Below are 21,188 nucleotides of genomic sequence, written 5' to 3' on the forward strand. Positions count from 1 at the left end.
TGTACTCAGAATGTCAAATCTTACTGTCTCAAACAACAGTGCTGATAAACTGAAATAGACTGAATTATAATGTCCATAGCTTCTGCACTTATTACACAGTCCATAAATTCTGTACTCAGAATGTCAAATCTTACTGTCTCAAACAACAGTGCTGATAAACTGAAATAGACTGAATTATAATGTCCATAGCTTCTGCACTTATTACACAGTCCATAAATTCTGTACTCAGAATGTCAAATCTTACTGTCTCAAACAACAGTGCTGATAAACTGAAATAGACTGAATTATAATGTCCATAGCTTCTGCACTTATTACACAGTCCATAAATTCTGTACTCAGAATGTCAAATCTTACTGTCTCAAACAACAGTGCTGATAAACTGAAATAGACTGAATTATAATGTCCATAGCTTCTGCACTTATTACACAGTCCATAAATTCTGTACTCAGAATGTCAAATCTTACTGTCTCAAACAACAGTGCTGATAAACTGAAATAGACTGAATTATAATGTCCATAGCTTCTGCACTTATTACACAGTCCATAAATTCTGTACTCAGAATGTCAAATCTTACTGTCTCAAACAACAGTGCTGATAAACTGAAATAGACTGAATTATAATGTCCATAGCTTCTGCACTTATTACACAGTCCATAAATTCTGTACTCAGAATGTCAAATCTTACTGTCTCAAACAACAGTGCTGATAAACTGAAATAGACTGAATTATAATGTCCATAGCTTCTGCACTTATTACACAGTCCATAAATTCTGTACTCAGAATGTCAAATCTTACTGTCTCAAACAACAGTGCTGATAAACTGAAATAGACTGAATTATAATGTCCATAGCTTCTGCACTTATTACACAGTCCATAAATTCTGTACTCAGAATGTCAAATCTTACTGTCTCAAACAACAGTGCTGATAAACTGAAATAGACTGAATTATAATGTCCATAGCTTCTGCACTTATTACACAGTCCATAAATTCTGTACTCAGAATGTCAAATCTTACTGTCTCAAACAACAGTGCTGATAAACTGAAATAGACTGAATTATAATGTCCATAGCTTCTGCACTTATTACACAGTCCATAAATTCTGTACTCAGAATGTCAAATCTTACTGTCTCAAACAACAGTGCTGATAAACTGAAATAGACTGAATTATAATGTCCATAGCTTCTGCACTTATTACACAGTCCATAAATTCTGTACTCAGAATGTCAAATCTTACTGTCTCAAACAACAGTGCTGATAAACTGAAATAGACTGAATTATAATGTCCATAGCTTCTGCACTTATTACACAGTCCATAAATTCTGTACTCAGAATGTCAAATCTTACTGTCTCAAACAACAGTGCTGATAAACTGAAATAGACTGAATTATAATGTCCATAGCTTCTGCACTTATTACACAGTCCATAAATTCTGTACTCAGAATGTCAAATCTTACTGTCTCAAACAACAGTGCTGATAAACTGAAATAGACTGAATTATAATGTCCATAGCTTCTGCACTTATTACACAGTCCATAAATTCTGTACTCAGAATGTCAAATCTTACTGTCTCAAACAACAGTGCTGATAAACTGAAATAGACTGAATTATAATGTCCATAGCTTCTGCACTTATTACACAGTCCATAAATTCTGTACTCAGAATGTCAAATCTTACTGTCTCAAACAACAGTGCTGATAAACTGAAATAGACTGAATTATAATGTCCATAGCTTCTGCACTTATTACACAGTCCATAAATTCTGTACTCAGAATGTCAAATCTTACTGTCTCAAACAACAGTGCTGATAAACTGAAATAGACTGAATTATAATGTCCATAGCTTCTGCACTTATTACACAGTCCATAAATTCTGTACTCAGAATGTCAAATCTTACTGTCTCAAACAACAGTGCTGATAAACTGAAATAGACTGAATTATAATGTCCATAGCTTCTGCACTTATTACACAGTCCATAAATTCTGTACTCAGAATGTCAAATCTTACTGTCTCAAACAACAGTGCTGATAAACTGAAATAGACTGAATTATAATGTCCATAGCTTCTGCACTTATTACACAGTCCATAAATTCTGTACTCAGAATGTCAAATCTTACTGTCTCAAACAACAGTGCTGATAAACTGAAATAGACTGAATTATAATGTCCATAGCTTCTGCACTTATTACACAGTCCATAAATTCTGTACTCAGAATGTCAAATCTTACTGTCTCAAACAACAGTGCTGATAAACTGAAATAGACTGAATTATAATGTCCATAGCTTCTGCACTTATTACACAGTCCATAAATTCTGTACTCAGAATGTCAAATCTTACTGTCTCAAACAACAGTGCTGATAAACTGAAATAGACTGAATTATAATGTCCATAGCTTCTGCACTTATTACACAGTCCATAAATTCTGTACTCAGAATGTCAAATCTTACTGTCTCAAACAACAGTGCTGATAAACTGAAATAGACTGAATTATAATGTCCATAGCTTCTGCACTTATTACACAGTCCATAAATTCTGTACTCAGAATGTCAAATCTTACTGTCTCAAACAACAGTGCTGATAAACTGAAATAGACTGAATTATAATGTCCATAGCTTCTGCACTTATTACACAGTCCATAAATTCTGTACTCAGAATGTCAAATCTTACTGTCTCAAACAACAGTGCTGATAAACTGAAATAGACTGAATTATAATGTCCATAGCTTCTGCACTTATTACACAGTCCATAAATTCTGTACTCAGAATGTCAAATCTTACTGTCTCAAACAACAGTGCTGATAAACTGAAATAGACTGAATTATAATGTCCATAGCTTCTGCACTTATTACACAGTCCATAAATTCTGTACTCAGAATGTCAAATCTTACTGTCTCAAACAACAGTGCTGATAAACTGAAATAGACTGAATTATAATGTCCATAGCTTCTGCACTTATTACACAGTCCATAAATTCTGTACTCAGAATGTCAAATCTTACTGTCTCAAACAACAGTGCTGATAAACTGAAATAGACTGAATTATAATGTCCATAGCTTCTGCACTTATTACACAGTCCATAAATTCTGTACTCAGAATGTCAAATCTTACTGTCTCAAACAACAGTGCTGATAAACTGAAATAGACTGAATTATAATGTCCATAGCTTCTGCACTTATTACACAGTCCATAAATTCTGTACTCAGAATGTCAAATCTTACTGTCTCAAACAACAGTGCTGATAAACTGAAATAGACTGAATTATAATGTCCATAGCTTCTGCACTTATTACACAGTCCATAAATTCTGTACTCAGAATGTCAAATCTTACTGTCTCAAACAACAGTGCTGATAAACTGAAATAGACTGAATTATAATGTCCATAGCTTCTGCACTTATTACACAGTCCATAAATTCTGTACTCAGAATGTCAAATCTTACTGTCTCAAACAACAGTGCTGATAAACTGAAATAGACTGAATTATAATGTCCATAGCTTCTGCACTTATTACACAGTCCATAAATTCTGTACTCAGAATGTCAAATCTTACTGTCTCAAACAACAGTGCTGATAAACTGAAATAGACTGAATTATAATGTCCATAGCTTCTGCACTTATTACACAGTCCATAAATTCTGTACTCAGAATGTCAAATCTTACTGTCTCAAACAACAGTGCTGATAAACTGAAATAGACTGAATTATAATGTCCATAGCTTCTGCACTTATTACACAGTCCATAAATTCTGTACTCAGAATGTCAAATCTTACTGTCTCAAACAACAGTGCTGATAAACTGAAATAGACTGAATTATAATGTCCATAGCTTCTGCACTTATTACACAGTCCATAAATTCTGTACTCAGAATGTCAAATCTTACTGTCTCAAACAACAGTGCTGATAAACTGAAATAGACTGAATTATAATGTCCATAGCTTCTGCACTTATTACACAGTCCATAAATTCTGTACTCAGAATGTCAAATCTTACTGTCTCAAACAACAGTGCTGATAAACTGAAATAGACTGAATTATAATGTCCATAGCTTCTGCACTTATTACACAGTCCATAAATTCTGTACTCAGAATGTCAAATCTTACTGTCTCAAACAACAGTGCTGATAAACTGAAATAGACTGAATTATAATGTCCATAGCTTCTGCACTTATTACACAGTCCATAAATTCTGTACTCAGAATGCCAAATCTTACTGTCTCAAACAACAGTGCTGATAAACTGAAATAGACTGAATTATAATGTCCATAGCTTCTGCACTTATTACACAGTCCATAAATTCTGTACTCAGAATGTCAATTCTTACTATCTGCAATAACAGTGCTGATAAACTGAAATAGACTGAATTATAATGTCCATAGCTTCTGCACTTATTACACAGTCCATAAATTCTGTACTCAGAATGTCAAATCTTACTGTCTCAAACAACAGTGCTGATAAACTGAAATAGACTGAATTATAATGTCCATAGCTTCTGCACTTATTACACAGTCCATAAATTCTGTACTCAGAATGTCAAATCTTACTGTCTCAAACAACAGTGCTGATAAACTGAAATAGACTGAATTATAATGTCCATAGCTTCTGCACTTATTACACAGTCCATAAATTCTGTACTCAGAATGTCAAATCTTACTGTCTCAAACAACAGTGCTGATAAACTGAAATAGACTGAATTATAATGTCCATAGCTTCTGCACTTATTACACAGTCCATAAATTCTGTACTCAGAATGTCAAATCTTACTGTCTCAAACAACAGTGCTGATAAACTGAAATAGACTGAATTATAATGTCCATAGCTTCTGCACTTATTACACAGTCCATAAATTCTGTACTCAGAATGTCAAATCTTACTGTCTCAAACAACAGTGCTGATAAACTGAAATAGACTGAATTATAATGTCCATAGCTTCTGCACTTATTACACAGTCCATAAATTCTGTACTCAGAATGTCAAATCTTACTGTCTCAAACAACAGTGCTGATAAACTGAAATAGACTGAATTATAATGTTTATAGCTTCTGCACTTATTACACAGTCCATAAATTCTGTACTCAGAATGTCAATTCTTACTATCTGCAATAACAGTGCTGATAAACTGAAATAGACTGAATTATAATGTCCATAGCTTCTGCACTTATTACACAGTCCATAAATTCTGTACTCAGAATGTCAAATCTTACTGTCTCAAACAACAGTGCTGATAAACTGAAATAGACTGAATTATAATGTCCATAGCTTCTGCACTTATTACACAGTCCATAAATTCTGTACTCAGAATGTCAAATCTTACTGTCTCAAACAACAGTGCTGATAAACTGAAATAGACTGAATTATAATGTCCATAGCTTCTGCACTTATTACACAGTCCATAAATTCTGTACTCAGAATGTCAAATCTTACTGTCTCAAACAACAGTGCTGATAAACTGAAATAGACTGAATTATAATGTCCATAGCTTCTGCACTTATTACACAGTCCATAAATTCTGTACTCAGAATGTCAAATCTTACTGTCTCAAACAACAGTGCTGATAAACTGAAATAGACTGAATTATAATGTCCATAGCTTCTGCACTTATTACACAGTCCATAAATTCTGTACTCAGAATGTCAAATCTTACTGTCTCAAACAACAGTGCTGATAAACTGAAATAGACTGAATTATAATGTCCATAGCTTCTGCACTTATTACACAGTCCATAAATTCTGTACTCAGAATGTCAAATCTTACTGTCTCAAACAACAGTGCTGATAAACTGAAATAGACTGAATTATAATGTCCATAGCTTCTGCACTTATTACACAGTCCATAAATTCTGTACTCAGAATGTCAAATCTTACTGTCTCAAACAACAGTGCTGATAAACTGAAATAGACTGAATTATAATGTCCATAGCTTCTGCACTTATTACACAGTCCATAAATTCTGTACTCAGAATGTCAAATCTTACTGTCTCAAACAACAGTGCTGATAAACTGAAATAGACTGAATTATAATGTCCATAGCTTCTGCACTTATTACACAGTCCATAAATTCTGTACTCAGAATGTCAAATCTTACTGTCTCAAACAACAGTGCTGATAAACTGAAATAGACTGAATTATAATGTCCATAGCTTCTGCACTTATTACACAGTCCATAAATTCTGTACTCAGAATGTCAAATCTTACTGTCTCAAACAACAGTGCTGATAAACTGAAATAGACTGAATTATAATGTCCATAGCTTCTGCACTTATTACACAGTCCATAAATTCTGTACTCAGAATGTCAAATCTTACTGTCTCAAACAACAGTGCTGATAAACTGAAATAGACTGAATTATAATGTCCATAGCTTCTGCACTTATTACACAGTCCATAAATTCTGTACTCAGAATGTCAAATCTTACTGTCTCAAACAACAGTGCTGATAAACTGAAATAGACTGAATTATAATGTCCATAGCTTCTGCACTTATTACACAGTCCATAAATTCTGTACTCAGAATGTCAAATCTTACTGTCTCTAATAACAGTGCTGATAAACTGAAATAGACTGAATTATAATGTCCATAGCTTCTGCACTCATTATACTCAGAATTATCCCTTTTCTCTCTAAATGGTATAATTGATATTCTAAAATGATGGATATTTCACCTGATTTCTGCACTTACTTTCAAGTGTATGTACCTGACTTATGTGGACCGCACTGCAATGACTTTCTGCATGTTGTTGTGAACTAACTCACTCCTGTTTCTGAAGTCTCTCTCCTACTAATACCAAAACCCTGTAAATGTCTAAATGCATATTTAACCTTGGTTCCTAGCTTATTTGTACTTAATGTACTGCACATTCTTATCAGTATCCTTGACTGAGGGTTACTGAAACATTCCTTTCTATTGAATCTGCAGGTAAAATGTAAAATAAAGATATACGTCTGCTTTAATGTAGCTGCATTTCTGGGCTTATTCAAAGAAAATACTCTACATGAAACCTAATCTTACAGGGAGGAGTAGAGAGGGATGGTAACTTTCTTAGATCTGAAAGTTTATTATCTGCAAATGCGCAAGCATGTAAGATGAGGTCATTGAGATGAGGATGACATTTAGATGTTATTAGGTCATCAGTTAGTCAGACTGAGTTTGCCTTAGACTAATGTCTAAAGGTAAAAGGGTTTTGTGGAAGTCATGTTTTACCCTTATAGTGAGTGTGACCAAACAAAGGTCAGATTTAACTAGTGACATGGTAGCTGTAGGTGTTGAGCTTAGGGTGGCAAAACTGGAGAGAACCAAGTCCAATATTTTTGAACCCCTTGTTGGGACTTGAACTGTTTGGTCTATGGAGTTAGCGTTAATGAAGTACAGGAATCTGTGTGTGCATTTTTTGAGGTGGTGTAGGTTTCTTAGTTAATGGAGTCTCCCAAGAGGATAGTGTTAGGCTTAGTGGGGGGGGTCAATTTGTTTAGCTATGGGCTACAGAACACATGGAGAGGGTACAGTATTTGCTGATGATATAGTACAGAATTCTACTCACCATGAATTAATATGAAGCTCAAGGTTGTTGTCTTGGTTTAAAAGTCTGGGGGTAAGCCGGCTTCTCAGGATTACAGACATGCCCACTCCAGTAGTATCTTTATTTTCCACAATGGGTCTGCAATAGTGGTAAGCAGTGACACCTTGTATTGTGGGAGAGCTAATGCTGTTCTGAAACCATGTTTCAGTAGCTATGCATATCTACATTTTTAAGAGTTAGTAATGCCTGTAAGAAATGCATCTTCTTATTTAGGCCTACAGAATCAGGCAGTGCTAGCTTTATATAGTTTTGATTTTTATTAACTATGTAGGTAATTTGTGGAGACTGGTCTTATCTAAAAAAGGCACTGTATGGGAAGAAAAAGGCCCTTGTTCAATGCTAGGAGAACAGGGATGCAGACCATCCCTAGTAAAACAGCCAGAGTTGTTGAACATCTCCTCCCACTCTGATATATACTGGATCCGCTTAGAATGACATGTTTTGTTAAGCCAGTAATTGATGTCTGTTATATTTGTTTGTACTGTGGCATCATTCTTGGCAAGGTTAGGATACAGCTCAGTACTAGTTTCTCATAAATTTCAGATGCAGATTTTGAGAGCTCTATCTTGTCGCTCTTCATATGATCAAAGGAGTTATGTCTCACGTCATTCAGGCGCACATGTGCAATGACCTTGTCATAAGTATAGGGGAAGGGCTTGACAGCCTCAGTTTCACTGCTGATCCTAGCACCTGAATGGCAGTTAGCCTTCACTCTGTCTCAGCCCGATAAATGGTGTATTGTTTGTGTCTGACTATGGAGTCACTTATGACTAAGACTTTACTAGACACACAGTCTTGGCCTTGCTGCCTTAAGGGGTAAAGACTGCCAGTTGCCCCTTTTTGCATTTGTATTTTCTGTAGTGTCTGTGTATTTTGTTTGCTTGTTAGTGTGACACTGAGGTCTTGTATACCAAACATGCAGCCAAGAGGCCTTTGTCAAATATTTGTATTATTATAGGTTCATTATTTCATAGATTAGTACTAGGCTAACTGTCTTGGTGGGCCATTTTAAGCCTAGTCAATTACCCCATATGAGAATCAAACCCCACACCTTGTGTCTATAAGGTAAACACCTTAACCATTATACCACCCTCTGCCTGACAAAATGCATCTAATCATACCAGTGATACAAATACAAAAGCATTCTAAAAATCTAGTTCTAACTATATTGACTTTTAAATTTCATAATATGCAATATAATAGTCATCCATGGCTGTCTTTTTCAGACATTATTGAAATAATATGCAGTTCTTACTACTTAAATACATTATAAGTCTGATTTCTCTTTATGACATAACATGTCTTACTAATATAACATCATTTTCTGATGGGGGAATTGGTAGCAGTGAGATCTGAACTTGAATTTCTCACTTTTCCTCTACTTCTAATAGACACTGGAATGAAATGTAGTTCAGCGGGCATGTTAAAACTTTGAATGATGGAGTTTAACTCCATATAAAGGTAAGAAAAAAAGAAAAACTATGGGTAAGTTAACACCTAGAAAACTGAAAGCTGCTTTTTATGAGTGAATTACATTTGTTACCAAATTCTGACTACTCAGTGACTGCTTTGTTGTTTTGTTGTTATGAATATGAATGTATATGCGTGTGTGCATATATATATATATATATATATATATATATATATATATATATATATATATATATCTCCACTTTAGAAGCTCGAAATACTGAAATATCCAATTTCAGTATTTCGCACCCATAAAGTCGAATCCAGGAAAGAACGAAAACAGAAGCACGAAATTCCAAATCTCGCATACCGGAGATTTTGAATTAGCGCTTCTGGTGTTTCTCTAAGGTTATGGATTCAGGTAAGTGCTTATGTGTTAAGGGTTTTTGGGTAGGGGCTGTGGTGTGTGTTAGTGTGTTTTGTTACTGTGATGTGTGTGTGCGAGGAGAATGTAGTTTGTGTGGTGGTGTTTTGTGTGTTTTTGTATGTAGCGCGACCTCGGAATTAGAATATATAAGTAGGGGTGTGGAGGGGCACAGCCCCCCACATGGGAGGGGTGCAGGTATGCATAATTTTGAATTTCACACTTCTGAGTTTTCGTTCTTTCCAGGGTTCAACTTTATGGGAGCGAAATACTGAAATTCGATATTTAAGTATTTCATGCTTCTAAAATGAATCCATATATATATATATATATATATATATATATATATATATATATATATATATATATATATATATACATATATATATATATATGTGTGTGTGTGTGTGTGTGTGTGTGTGCATGTGTGTGTGTATGTATATGTATATCAGAGTATATTTTGAACAGTTAGGAAGCCGTGGTGGTGCAGTGGTTGCGTTGTTGCCTCACAGCAAGAGGTTCTCCCGTTTGATTCTCGGCTGGAGCGCCTTCTGTGTGGAGTCTGCATGTCCTCCCCATGGTTGAGTGGCATTCAAAAGACATGCATGAATGGGCATGCCTTCGTTGAAGGTTGGGCATCGGGCTGGCACCTCGGCACCGTAAAAATCTACTGCCAATCATTAGCGGACCGGAGTTCCACTGTAGCGACCCCTAACCATGAAAAGCCAAAAGAAGAACAAACAACAAGACAAACACTGAAGTACCTGACTTCCATAATAGCTGTCCACATTTTTGTGGGGTGGCCTTTGTGTTAAAGTATTACAGTTTGGATTGAAAGGTTGCAGGGGTGTGCAGTTAGCTTCTATCTAATATATATAATGTAAATATTAGCTCTAGGTGATTTGGTCACATTGACTGATATTGATGTGAGACCCTGACCCAAGGTAAAAATGGGAAAAAGGGGGTGAATGATGTTGATATGATATAATATGATGGGTCCCCTACACAATACAAGAACGCCACTTCACCGACTTTCACATGACCGAGCCGACTGCTCAGAACATCCACGGGAAACTGACAGTGAGTAACCTGTTGACCAACCCAACAAGCGCACACCAACGATAGCAAACAAAAGAAACCCATGTGGGGGGTTTCACCCCCCCCACACCCCCCACCCCCAAACTAAATATACCAACTCCTAGATTGCACTACCATGGAGGTAAGGGGCAAAGGTCAACATGCTGGCCAAACACTTCCTTACCATCAGTTTCCCGTTGGTGTTCCGAGTGGTCAGTGTTATGTCCTGTCAGTATTGTCAGCTCAATCATGTGAAAGTTGAAGTGGTGTTTTGGTAATATGAAGGAGATCCAGTATGATGTATATCCAGGTCTGTAAATTTCACTCATAGCCACTGATTCCATTATAAGAATACCTCATCAACTCTGTATTCATTTGCAGGCCTTCTTTGGAAATGACAGCAACATTTACAACTTTTCCATGTTTGATTCTTCTAAATATAATGGAAGTGATCTAATCTTCAAGGATTCTACAATTAAGATTGTTTCAGTAGGAGGAAAGACCACTTATGAGAAATGGCTTGGAGAACAATACACTAAGATTCTTCAACAACTGGATTGCTCTGGTGCCAGTAAGTAGCTTTGCTTAGAGCTTTAGCTGCGTGTTTTTGTTTGCTGAACTAACCGTTTTTACTCCTAGATTCAGCACATAGTTGCATCATTCAACATGTTCCACGAAAACTGCAAAAATCTTTTATCAGCAAACTCAGACTAGATGAAAATTACAGTTTAAATGGCATTATAGAAACATGTGGGTTTATTGTTTAAAACATATATTTCTATTGTTAAGTAAAATATCAACATTTCCATACCAATACAAACATAAAAGAAGAGTTAAAAAACTTACAGGCTAGCAGTATGTCTGTGTAAAGCTGGCTGTCTAGTACATGATACCTATTTATGCTGGCAGGGATCCAGGTTCAAATAGTGTCCAGATTATCACAGGGCCAAAGATGGAGTAGAGTGATAAGGCTTATCCTGCTCATTGTCCGTTCTGAGTAGGGAAGAGGTAGGGTATACATTAAAGGTGGACATCTCATTAGTGAATCGAGCAGACTGATAAGGCTTAGCCTGCTCGTTGTCCCTTCTGAGTAGGGAAGAGCTAGGGTATATATTAGAGGTGGACATTTCATTAGTGAATATCCAGTGGACAGTAAGGGCCTGACAGGAATGCACTTTCAAGAGAGGCGGGGTTGCCTAAGGGGCTACTTTATTTGCATGTGTGAGTGACATCCTCATGCTACACCCATTGTATAAACAATCTGAGGGCATTTATTTTGTATATACACCACATGGGCACTTTACTGAGGTATGCAAAAGGTGAAGACCAGGTGCATGCCCAGTTCCTTGTACCCCATTTGCACTGGTGAAACTCACAATGTCTCTCACAAATAGCATAGCATCATGCAAGCAAATGGTTGAAGGCTAAAACAACTTTAAAATTCATCATGATTACAAAACAACTTCCTAGATAAAAATGAATGAAAGATTATTGATTGTGTATTATTACTTAAGACACCTAAGACTATTCTGTGATGTCAGAAAGATGACAGAAACCCCATCATTCAATAAAGTTGCAGTCAGTTAGTATGTATAGCCTGGTAAGTTGTTTGTAACAATCGCTCTTGAGAGTTGCAAAGAAGGCCCAGACAAATTAATGAGGAGGCCATGTTAAAAATCATTTGTGGTCCTTAGAATTCTTTATATTCCACTGTTCTGTCCAAGTAAACAATTTATTGGTGGGTAAAGTGGACAGAGAAAGACAGAGAGAGGGGGGGGGGAGAAGGGGGGGAGAGCAGCTGAAATATAGTACTGTCATATAATGCTTCTTTAATAAAGTCTGCTCATCATCTATTAATGGGATTAGTGTAGATTCTGACTTCCTTGTTATTACTTTCTTCACCAACAGCCATGTTAAAACAATAGCTGTAATTGTTTTCAGAATTAAAGACCCCTACTGTTTTACAAGAAAGGAAATAAAAGGCAGTGCTGAAGGTCAAGGACTCAGAGCTTCTTGGGACATAGATGTACTAGTAAAACAAACAAATAAAAATACACGAGCCCATAGCATGTTAAGACACAGCTGTAAAAGTAGAGAAAACGTATGTGCCTACAGCATGCTGGGAGATAGGTATAAATGTATATAAAACTGTAAGAATAAAAGGAAGGGTTGAAGGAAAGTTTTTTAAAACATATATATTGACATTTATGAGATGACCAACTTGAAAGTGTGTAAGTAAGCCCAAATCCCCATTTTCTCAAGGATTTACCTTGCTTGTTTTCGATTCCATACCTTCAGTGCAAGAGGTTTTTTACGTGACAAGGCTAAACTATGCTTCTAAAACTGTTAAAGTTATAAAATGTACATTTAAGCTGAAAATGTAGATCAAATGAAGATCAAACTTTTTAGTACAAAATACTGTTTTTTTTTAATTACACAAGATTTTTTGCTGATATTAAGCCTTGGGTTTTAAGCATAATTTTAAAAATGTTTCATGACAGTCGGTATAAAGTGGTACAATGTTCCTGCAGTGACTACTTCAGACTGATCAGAGTTTGATTTCCTTCTGTCACTATTCCAGAATCTCTAATGATGCTGCTATTTTCATTATTCGCATATTTATTTTGTAGTCAATATTATCCTCTGGAAAATCTCAAACATTATCCCACTCCATAAGGGTGGAAATTCTACTGAAATATCTAATTACCGCCCCATAGCCCTTCTTTCACCCTTATCTAAGATCATGGAAAGGTGTATACACAAACAATTGCTTCAACACCTTCTCCATAATAACCTACTCTCTAACACCCAGCACGGTTTCAGACCATCCCACAGTACCACCACTGCCCTCCTCTCATTTACAGACACAATCAACAAAAATCGCAACAATAACACCCTCTCCTCAGCACTTTTCTGAGATCTATCCAAAGCCTTTGACATGGTTAACCACCAAATACTCATTCACATTCTCCAATCCACTTCAATTGATACCCAATCTCTTAACTGGTTTAAGTCCTACTTACAAAACAGACATCAAGCAGTACTCTGGAACTCCACTCTATCCTCCCAGCTACCTGTCAACATTGGAGTCCCACAAGGGTCTATACTAGGTCCCCTCCTATTTTCTTTATTTATCAATGACCTACACCATGTGGCTCCCCAAGCCACATGCATACAGTACGCAGACGATTCAACGCTTATCTGTTCCGCCACATCTGTATCACACCTTCACTCCCTCACACAACACATATTTAACTCTGTAGAAGACTGGTTTTCCCAACACTGTCTACTACTCAACCCTAAAAAAACTAAGCTGCTCCTCTTTACACCTTCAAGCAAATCTCCCCTCATTGATTTTACTATAACATCAACAAATGGCACACCTATATCACAAGAGTCAACTACCAAACTACTAGGTATTACCATAGACAACAACCTTAACTTCAATGCCCATATTAACAACACACTAAAAAGCATTAACAAAAAAATAGGCTCTCTTTACAGAATCAAACCTTTCCTCACTCCAGAATCCAGAACAACTATAGCCCACTCCCACCTTATCTCACCCCTTCTCTATGCCTCCCCCATTTTTACCAAATTATCAAAAAGAAATCTGTCAAAACTAGAAAACTCCTACCACAACATAGCCAGATTTGCCACAGGAAACCCTTACAGAACCCACCACTGTATTAATCTAAAACAACTAGGCTGGCTGGAATATCAACAGCAACTAAAAACTAACCAGCTTAGCATAGCCCATCAAATTCTTTATCAACCTGACAAAACCCCTATACTATCAAGCCTGATTCACCCATACCACAACCTAAAGTCCCTTAGATCTGCACACAAACTTCTTATAGACACTGTCAAATCAAACAACAAGGCCGGAGACTCTCTTTTCTCAAACACTGTTGGAAAATATTGGAACCTGCTTCCCTCTGAACTCTCATCTATTCCCTCAAAATCTCTCTTTAAAAAGAAACTCAAGCTTTACCTCAAAACACAATGGCTGTGCCCCTGTACCAATCCTGACTAACATTAATTTCATGTTCATCTGACTTACTTCACCCCCAACTAAGTTCACTTTCTTTTCATCTATTTTCCATTTCCCTCTCTATGTAAATGTTACTACATACTTCTTGTTGTCATGTTCTACAATACTTTCTTCACTCCATTACTTTTTACACCACTTGATTATTATTATATTATTATATTTGAATGTAGTTCTTAATAGTTTTTATACTTAGCATCAGTAAAGTTTTATAAGTGGAGCTTATCTCCCCGGGCCTCTACTGAAAATGGACATATATCCAGCTAGACTAGCCTTGTCAACAAATGTAAAATAAAATAAATAAATAAAATAAAATCCTTTTGGCAAAGTCTCATAGTGCTGCATTTGCTAACATTAATGTTAAGGCTTTGCTACTGCACTGGCTGGGTCTTTTCATAGACTGCGAAGAACAGTCTGAAAGATATGGCCCCAGTACAGAACCTTGTTGGACATCAAGGATAACCCCTATCAGGAAAAACAGGTTCCCTTCCCATCCCTGAATTATTGCATCCTGCTGCTTAACCATTATTTATCCATTGAATTATGCATGGATTGACAGCTAATGTTTTTAATTTGCCAGTTATTCCTCTATGTGGAATAGTGTCAAATGCATTAGTATGGTCAGATAAACAGCATGCACTGTAAGTCCTTCATTGAATGCTGCTCTTACATCTTCGCATAATTCAAAAGGAAAGACTTCCTCTAAAAAAATATATTTTCTGTCTAACAGAAGCAGATCCCCTCGATTGTCTGGATATGCCCCATCATGATTTCCTCCATGATTTTCTGCAGAATACTTCTCAGGCTGATAGGTTTAAATTTGTTTGCATCTGACATGACCCCCCCCCCCCGCACGCACTTAATCAGGGGTTTATGGTAATGAAACATCTGCTGTTCCTCAGTGAACCCCCTTCATGTCCATGTCTCCTGTTGTGACTTTACACTCCAAACCTAGCCAACTAGTCCTCCACCTAAAGCATCAGTCTGCTAAGTTAATAGGACTCAGATGCAGAGAAGGTAGAGAAGATTTAGCATTATAGATACACACATACAAACATATATATATATATATATATATATATATATATATATATATATATATAAATCTAATGATCCAGATTACTTCTACTAAACTCAGTGACACTAACGTTGATTTAACATCGACATGCTTCTGCACATGCTCTGAGGATTAACCTTTGACCTTGCAAAGAAAAAACATAGTTTTTTTTTTTTTGCATGGGAGGCAAGCCCCCTGTATCCTCTATGTGGTGGTCTGTGCTCCCCAACCCCCCTGGTAATTATCTGTTACTTATATAGTCTAACTTTGAGATCCCACAATCCCTGGGAAAAGACATATTCCCCATCCCAAGGAATTGTTGATCTTATGCAGCTTAAAGATGTGCACACTTATGCAACCAGCATATTGTACATTTTTTATTTTTTATGTTGTTTCCCCTAACAGATTTGCTTGTTTTTCAATTGAATTGTACAGGTTATAGGTCACATTAAAGGTGGGAAAAGTTTTTAAATGATTTATTGTGATCTCATTTTTTTACATCTCAAAAACCTGGCATTTTAACAGGGGTGTGTACATTTTTTATATCCACTGTATATATGTACACAAAAATATATATGATATTTTGTTTACCAACTAGGTGTCAAAACTAAAAGCCTGAAACTAAGAGACAAAGATCTTACCAGTGAGCCAACCTGCTCAATAGAATCAGTACTAAACAAATGCCAAGTAGCCGTAATTATTTTCCTCATGAACTAATGGTGGCCAGCTTGTGACTTTTTTCTCTGCTCACAATCTTTTTAAACAAGTTATGTTTATTAATCAGAACACAGTTGACAATAAACAAACATCAACAACATCTCAACAGAGTTAATGCTGATGCTCTCTACAAGCCCCCATCCGAGTGGAATGACAGCTCTGGGCATCCTTGGACCAACGTTCATGTGGTCTATGACCAGCCTAGATCCCAGAGACTACAGCATGTTGTCACCTTGCTGCCTTATAAATGGTCTAGAGCCTTTGATATTGTGAGCAGGACAATGTTCTCCTCTATAATGTGACTTAGATCCCTCAGCTGTTTATTTTCTCTTTCCAAATCCTATCCTACTTGGTGGATCAGACACTGGGAAAGCTTCTGGATAAACTTGCTTCTTAGGCCAAGGAGGACCTGGTTAAGATTTATGACTTACCACCTAGCCCCTTCATTTTTTAACAAACCAGGCAGTCTACAAGGAAGACGTCTGTTATGGACTCAACAGGGTCCTTAAGTGTCAGACAGTGCTGCCTTTTTAACTGTGCTGTTTTTGTCTCCCTGGAAGGTGATTCCACAAGTATAACAGCCATAGTCCTGACTATAGTCTAGCACTTTCCATGCATGGGCGGTTCTCTGAGTTTGCCCTGGCTAGGAGACCAACCACAATGGAGCAGTAGGTTTTTGGCATGACCATGACTGATCACATCCTAAAGCTCTTTGGTCTTTCACAAGAAATAGCTCACTCAGAGACCAGAGCTTCTCAGCAGAACTGTTTGGACAGGCCCAAACTTGTCTTTAAAGAAGTGATCATGTCTGTACATTCCTCAGGGCAAGGGTAAAGGTTCTTCTATAACCTCTTTCTGCTTTGGAAGAGTATTGGAATTATCCATAATATCTTGCATCTCAGTGACTTCAGCAAGTTTGTGAGGTACATTGAGTTCCAAATGATGACTCGGGGGATTCATTTCACCTGCTACAACTGAGCACCAGGATACTGACAACATTATGGACATATTCTTGCTCTTCAGTGTCTGAGGCTTGAATAGGAGACTCCATCACATATCTTTGAGAAGGCACTATTTCAGTACAAAGTATAGCTATTTGTTCTATCCTATGCATTCAGGCTACTTGCTAAGGTGCTGGTCATTGTGACAGAGGATTTACAGAAGATAACCCACCATTTGTTCTCTTTCCTGGATTACTGTCTTCTTCTGTGGTTCTGGAGAGCATTATTAAAATGGATGTATCTTAAAGGCTTGCCTTCATTGGGGAAGTGTTTAATACACTTCAGTGTCATTCGTTGCAGCCCACAGAGGAAATCCAGTAGATTATGCCACTTGTAGCCTGGGTGAGAATGCAGAGGTGGATCCAGGCTCAGACCCTTCTGCATCTTCTGTTTACTGATAATCATAATCTTCATCACGCCATTTTCATACTGAATGATGTGGATATTTCAATGGGCTGTGAGGTGGCCCTAACTGCAGAGCCACCACACACTCCTAGAGCTCCTTATGTAAGACTCTTGTCACGAGGCCATGGAGTGGTGGTCCATTCTTGACAGTCTCAGCATAGGCCTTCCGTACTTGCATTTGAACTTCACAAATCTTGATCATGGATTGCAAACTGCCAACATATTTACATCTCAGCTACTCCACAGTTCAAGTGCAATGAACCCCAGTAGAGAGAGCTCCAAGTAAGTCAGCTAAAATTATGGGCAGGATCTAGTGGGGGAGCTGAGACCAGAGACTCTCCTAATCTCCTCCAACAATCAACCCATATTGCAGTGCCTAAACAAACAAGGGAAGCAGATAGTTGTACCCTGGCATGTAAGTCTGGCAGTGGATTACAGTCCCTCCCAGCCATACATATCACAGGATAGATGAACATATTGAAGTCTGGCAGTGGATTACAGTCCCTCTTAGCCATACGTATAACAGGATAAGTGAACATGGTGAAGGCTGGCAGTGGGTTACAGTCCCACCCAGCCATACATAGGTTCATAGGTTGGTACTAGGCTATCAGCCCTATGGCCTATACAAGCCTAGCCATAACAATTCCCTGGATATTTCTTCCCACAATATTTACTTCCCTGGACCCCTGTCTAGCAGGGTGACTGACATGATCCCTGGGGTGAATTTCCTATCTCCCATCCAGTCTTCAAGGTTCCTTTTGAAGATGGCCAAAGAGACACTCTGCTTGATATGTATGGGCAGTCTATTCCAGAGTCTGGGGAGTCTCTGGGTCAGGAACCTATCCCTCCAACATGTTTTGTTCATCGTGATGACAAGGCTTAGATCCCTGAAGCGTGTGGCTCTGAGGGATTGAGATTTCTATAAGTATAGCATGTCCAACAGCTCTGGGTTTGACATGGCCTTGTATGTTAAGCAGAGATTGCCTCTGAGTAGACGATATGCGACAGAGTATAGCTGGAGTTTTTTTTAGACAGTCAGCATAGGGCACTGCTTTAAGCTTGTGATTCTTTTAGTGAGGTATTTCTGCAGCCTTTCCAGTTGTTGCAGATGTCTTGAGAGGTACATACCAAATGGGACATTGTATTCTATAATGGGTCTAATGAGGGATGAGTACAGTGGGACAATGACCTCCTTTTTTCTGATGAGGTGTGCCACATAGAAGGATTTCCTAACTGTTGTGGCGATGTGGTTATCAAAGGTGAGACCACTGCCCACCTGTGTCCCTAAGTCTCTTATCACACTTTTGGTGTTTAGTATACTGCCACCTATGTGGTCATTGATGGGTACATGTTTTTTTTTTCCCAAAGGGGGATAACTATACATTTCTTGGCATTGAGCTTGAGCCCATGGCTCTGACACCAAGCATCTGTTTCTGTAAGGCCCTTTTGTAGAATATCCACATCATCTGAGGATTTGATAATGGCTCCCAGTTTGCAGTCATCTGCGAACTTTGTTAGCGAGAGTCCCTTAGTGTTGGCCTGCACTTCAGAGAAGTAGATGCCAAACAAGAGCGGTCCCAGGACTGAACCCTGAGGCACTCCACTTGTCACTTGTCTGGAACTGGATTTGGAGTTGGCTACTTTTATAGTGTGGGTCCTGTCAGTAAGCCAGTTGACAACCCATTGAGTGATGTAGGGATTAATGCCCAGCTTAGTAAGTGTAGCTATGATTCCAGAGTGGGGGATGGTTTCAAAGGCCTTGGTGAGGTCCACATATGCTGTGTGTACCACCTTACCCTTGTCCACAGCTCTAGAGACTGATTTGAAGAAGTCAATCAGGCTCAGGAGACAGGATCAGCCCTTCACGAACCCAAACTGGGTGGGGCCCATTGTTTGAAGGTTGCCAGTATCTTTGTTTATAAGTTCCATGGTAATACGTTCCATGGCCTTGCAGATCAGGCTCGTCAGACTAATGGGGCGGTAGTTCCCAGGATCCAAGGTGGATCCCTCCTTGTGAAGTGGGATAACTGTAGCTGTGCACTACTCAGTGGGCACAAAGCCTGAGGTGAGGCTATGATTAAACATGACACTTAGGTGAGGTGCCAGTTAATTTTGTAGTTCATGTAGTACACAGCCCAGGATGTCATTTGGTCCCATGGGGTGCTGTATTCTTAGCTTTGGAGAGTGTGTTTTTACCTGTGTGGCCGTTTTTACCAGAATTTGTCAATCTTTCGGCATTGAGATGGCCCCTTTAGTGGGTGAGAGGTGGGTGAAGTTGGCACTGAATCAATCTGCCAGGATATTGGCAATATCCTTGGGATCAGTATATTTAATGCCATTCTGTTGTACCTCAGAGCCTCAGAGCAGATCTGAGCATTGCCACTTAGATTCTTAACATAGCTATAGAATGCCTTGTGGTTGTCTTTGGAATCTTTGGCAGTTTTTTTTTCGTAACTAGCTTGGAGGATTTTATGAGGGATCTCACCTTCTTACTGAGGCTGGTAAGGGAGATTTGCATCCTGGGATTTTCCTCTTTTCTGCAACAGTTTCTTCCTTTTGTTGTAAAGTTTGTTTATGACAGGGGACCACCAGTTTGGCTTCCTTTTTTTGGAGGAGAGCGTCTTGGTTCTAGGTGAACATGTTGGCAGGATCCTTGAGCCACGCCTCTGGTCATCTCTTGGACCTGAGGAGTTTGGAGTATTGTCTAGTCAAGGTCTTTGTAGAAAGGAGCAGCACATAGATCAGCCTGTTGCCACACAGAGAATGCAACCCTCCCCTCATCTAGCTTTACAGTAAGGTAAGACGGAATTAATGGTGAACATATTATCCCCCTATTAGCAGAGGAAATTGACATATATAGGCACACCATTTCCTTTGATTTCAGATCTAATATTCAGATAAGAAAGACCACAACTCACCCTTGTTGCATCTTCATGGCAAAGGGTGTAGTTTCAGACCAGGAAGACATCCCAGTGTATTCTAGGACATTGTCCTAGGTTTGAGGTAACAGTCAGCACCACCTTAGGCATGAATCTTGATTAAGATACCTTGATCCTACTGGCTTTTCTAGCATGGACTTCAAGATGATTGAAGCCATTTAGGATGACTTCCACTCATCGGACATGTTCTGCTGAGTGGAAGATGTTTTCTATCGGGGCAGATAATAATACTGTTCCTCTGCACTTGTTTAATATGTGTTTTTTCTAACCTGCATTGCCATCTGTGATTATGTCCTCAGTTATTCCATGGCCAAGGTGCCAGAGTGCACCTGGTCATTGCTGCCCATCAGGACTTTGTTAAAAGCAGGACAGCAGCCAGCACTAGGTGATCAAATAGTTTCTTAAAGTCATTCCACCCCTCTGTTATTCTTTGAAAAATCCTTTCCTCCATGTAACGTGAGGTTCCTGTTCAACAGCCCCCTACCCCACCTCCATTTTATGATGTGAGACTGGTAGTTCTGAAATGCACCTCATGGAAACAG

At 38.2% G+C, this 21,188-nt stretch overlaps 1 protein-coding gene across 2 annotated transcripts in view; it reads left to right on the plus strand.

Moving 5' to 3' along the window:
• Nucleotides 1–21,188, plus strand: part of MELTF (melanotransferrin) — a 592,427-nt gene that overhangs the window by 510,735 nt on the left and 60,504 nt on the right. For both annotated transcript variants that reach the window (XM_044070717.1, XM_044070716.1), the window contains exon 8: nucleotides 10,858–11,047. In XM_044070717.1, coding sequence (XP_043926652.1) covers nucleotides 10,858–11,047 — 190 coding nt within the window. The remainder of the gene's footprint in view (nucleotides 1–10,857; nucleotides 11,048–21,188) is intronic.

Source organism: Protopterus annectens, chromosome 4.part1, assembly GCF_019279795.1.
Source record: "Protopterus annectens isolate FY-2018-M chromosome 4.part1, PAN1.0, whole genome shotgun sequence".
Classification (NCBI taxonomy): Eukaryota; Metazoa; Chordata; order Ceratodontiformes; family Protopteridae; genus Protopterus; species Protopterus annectens.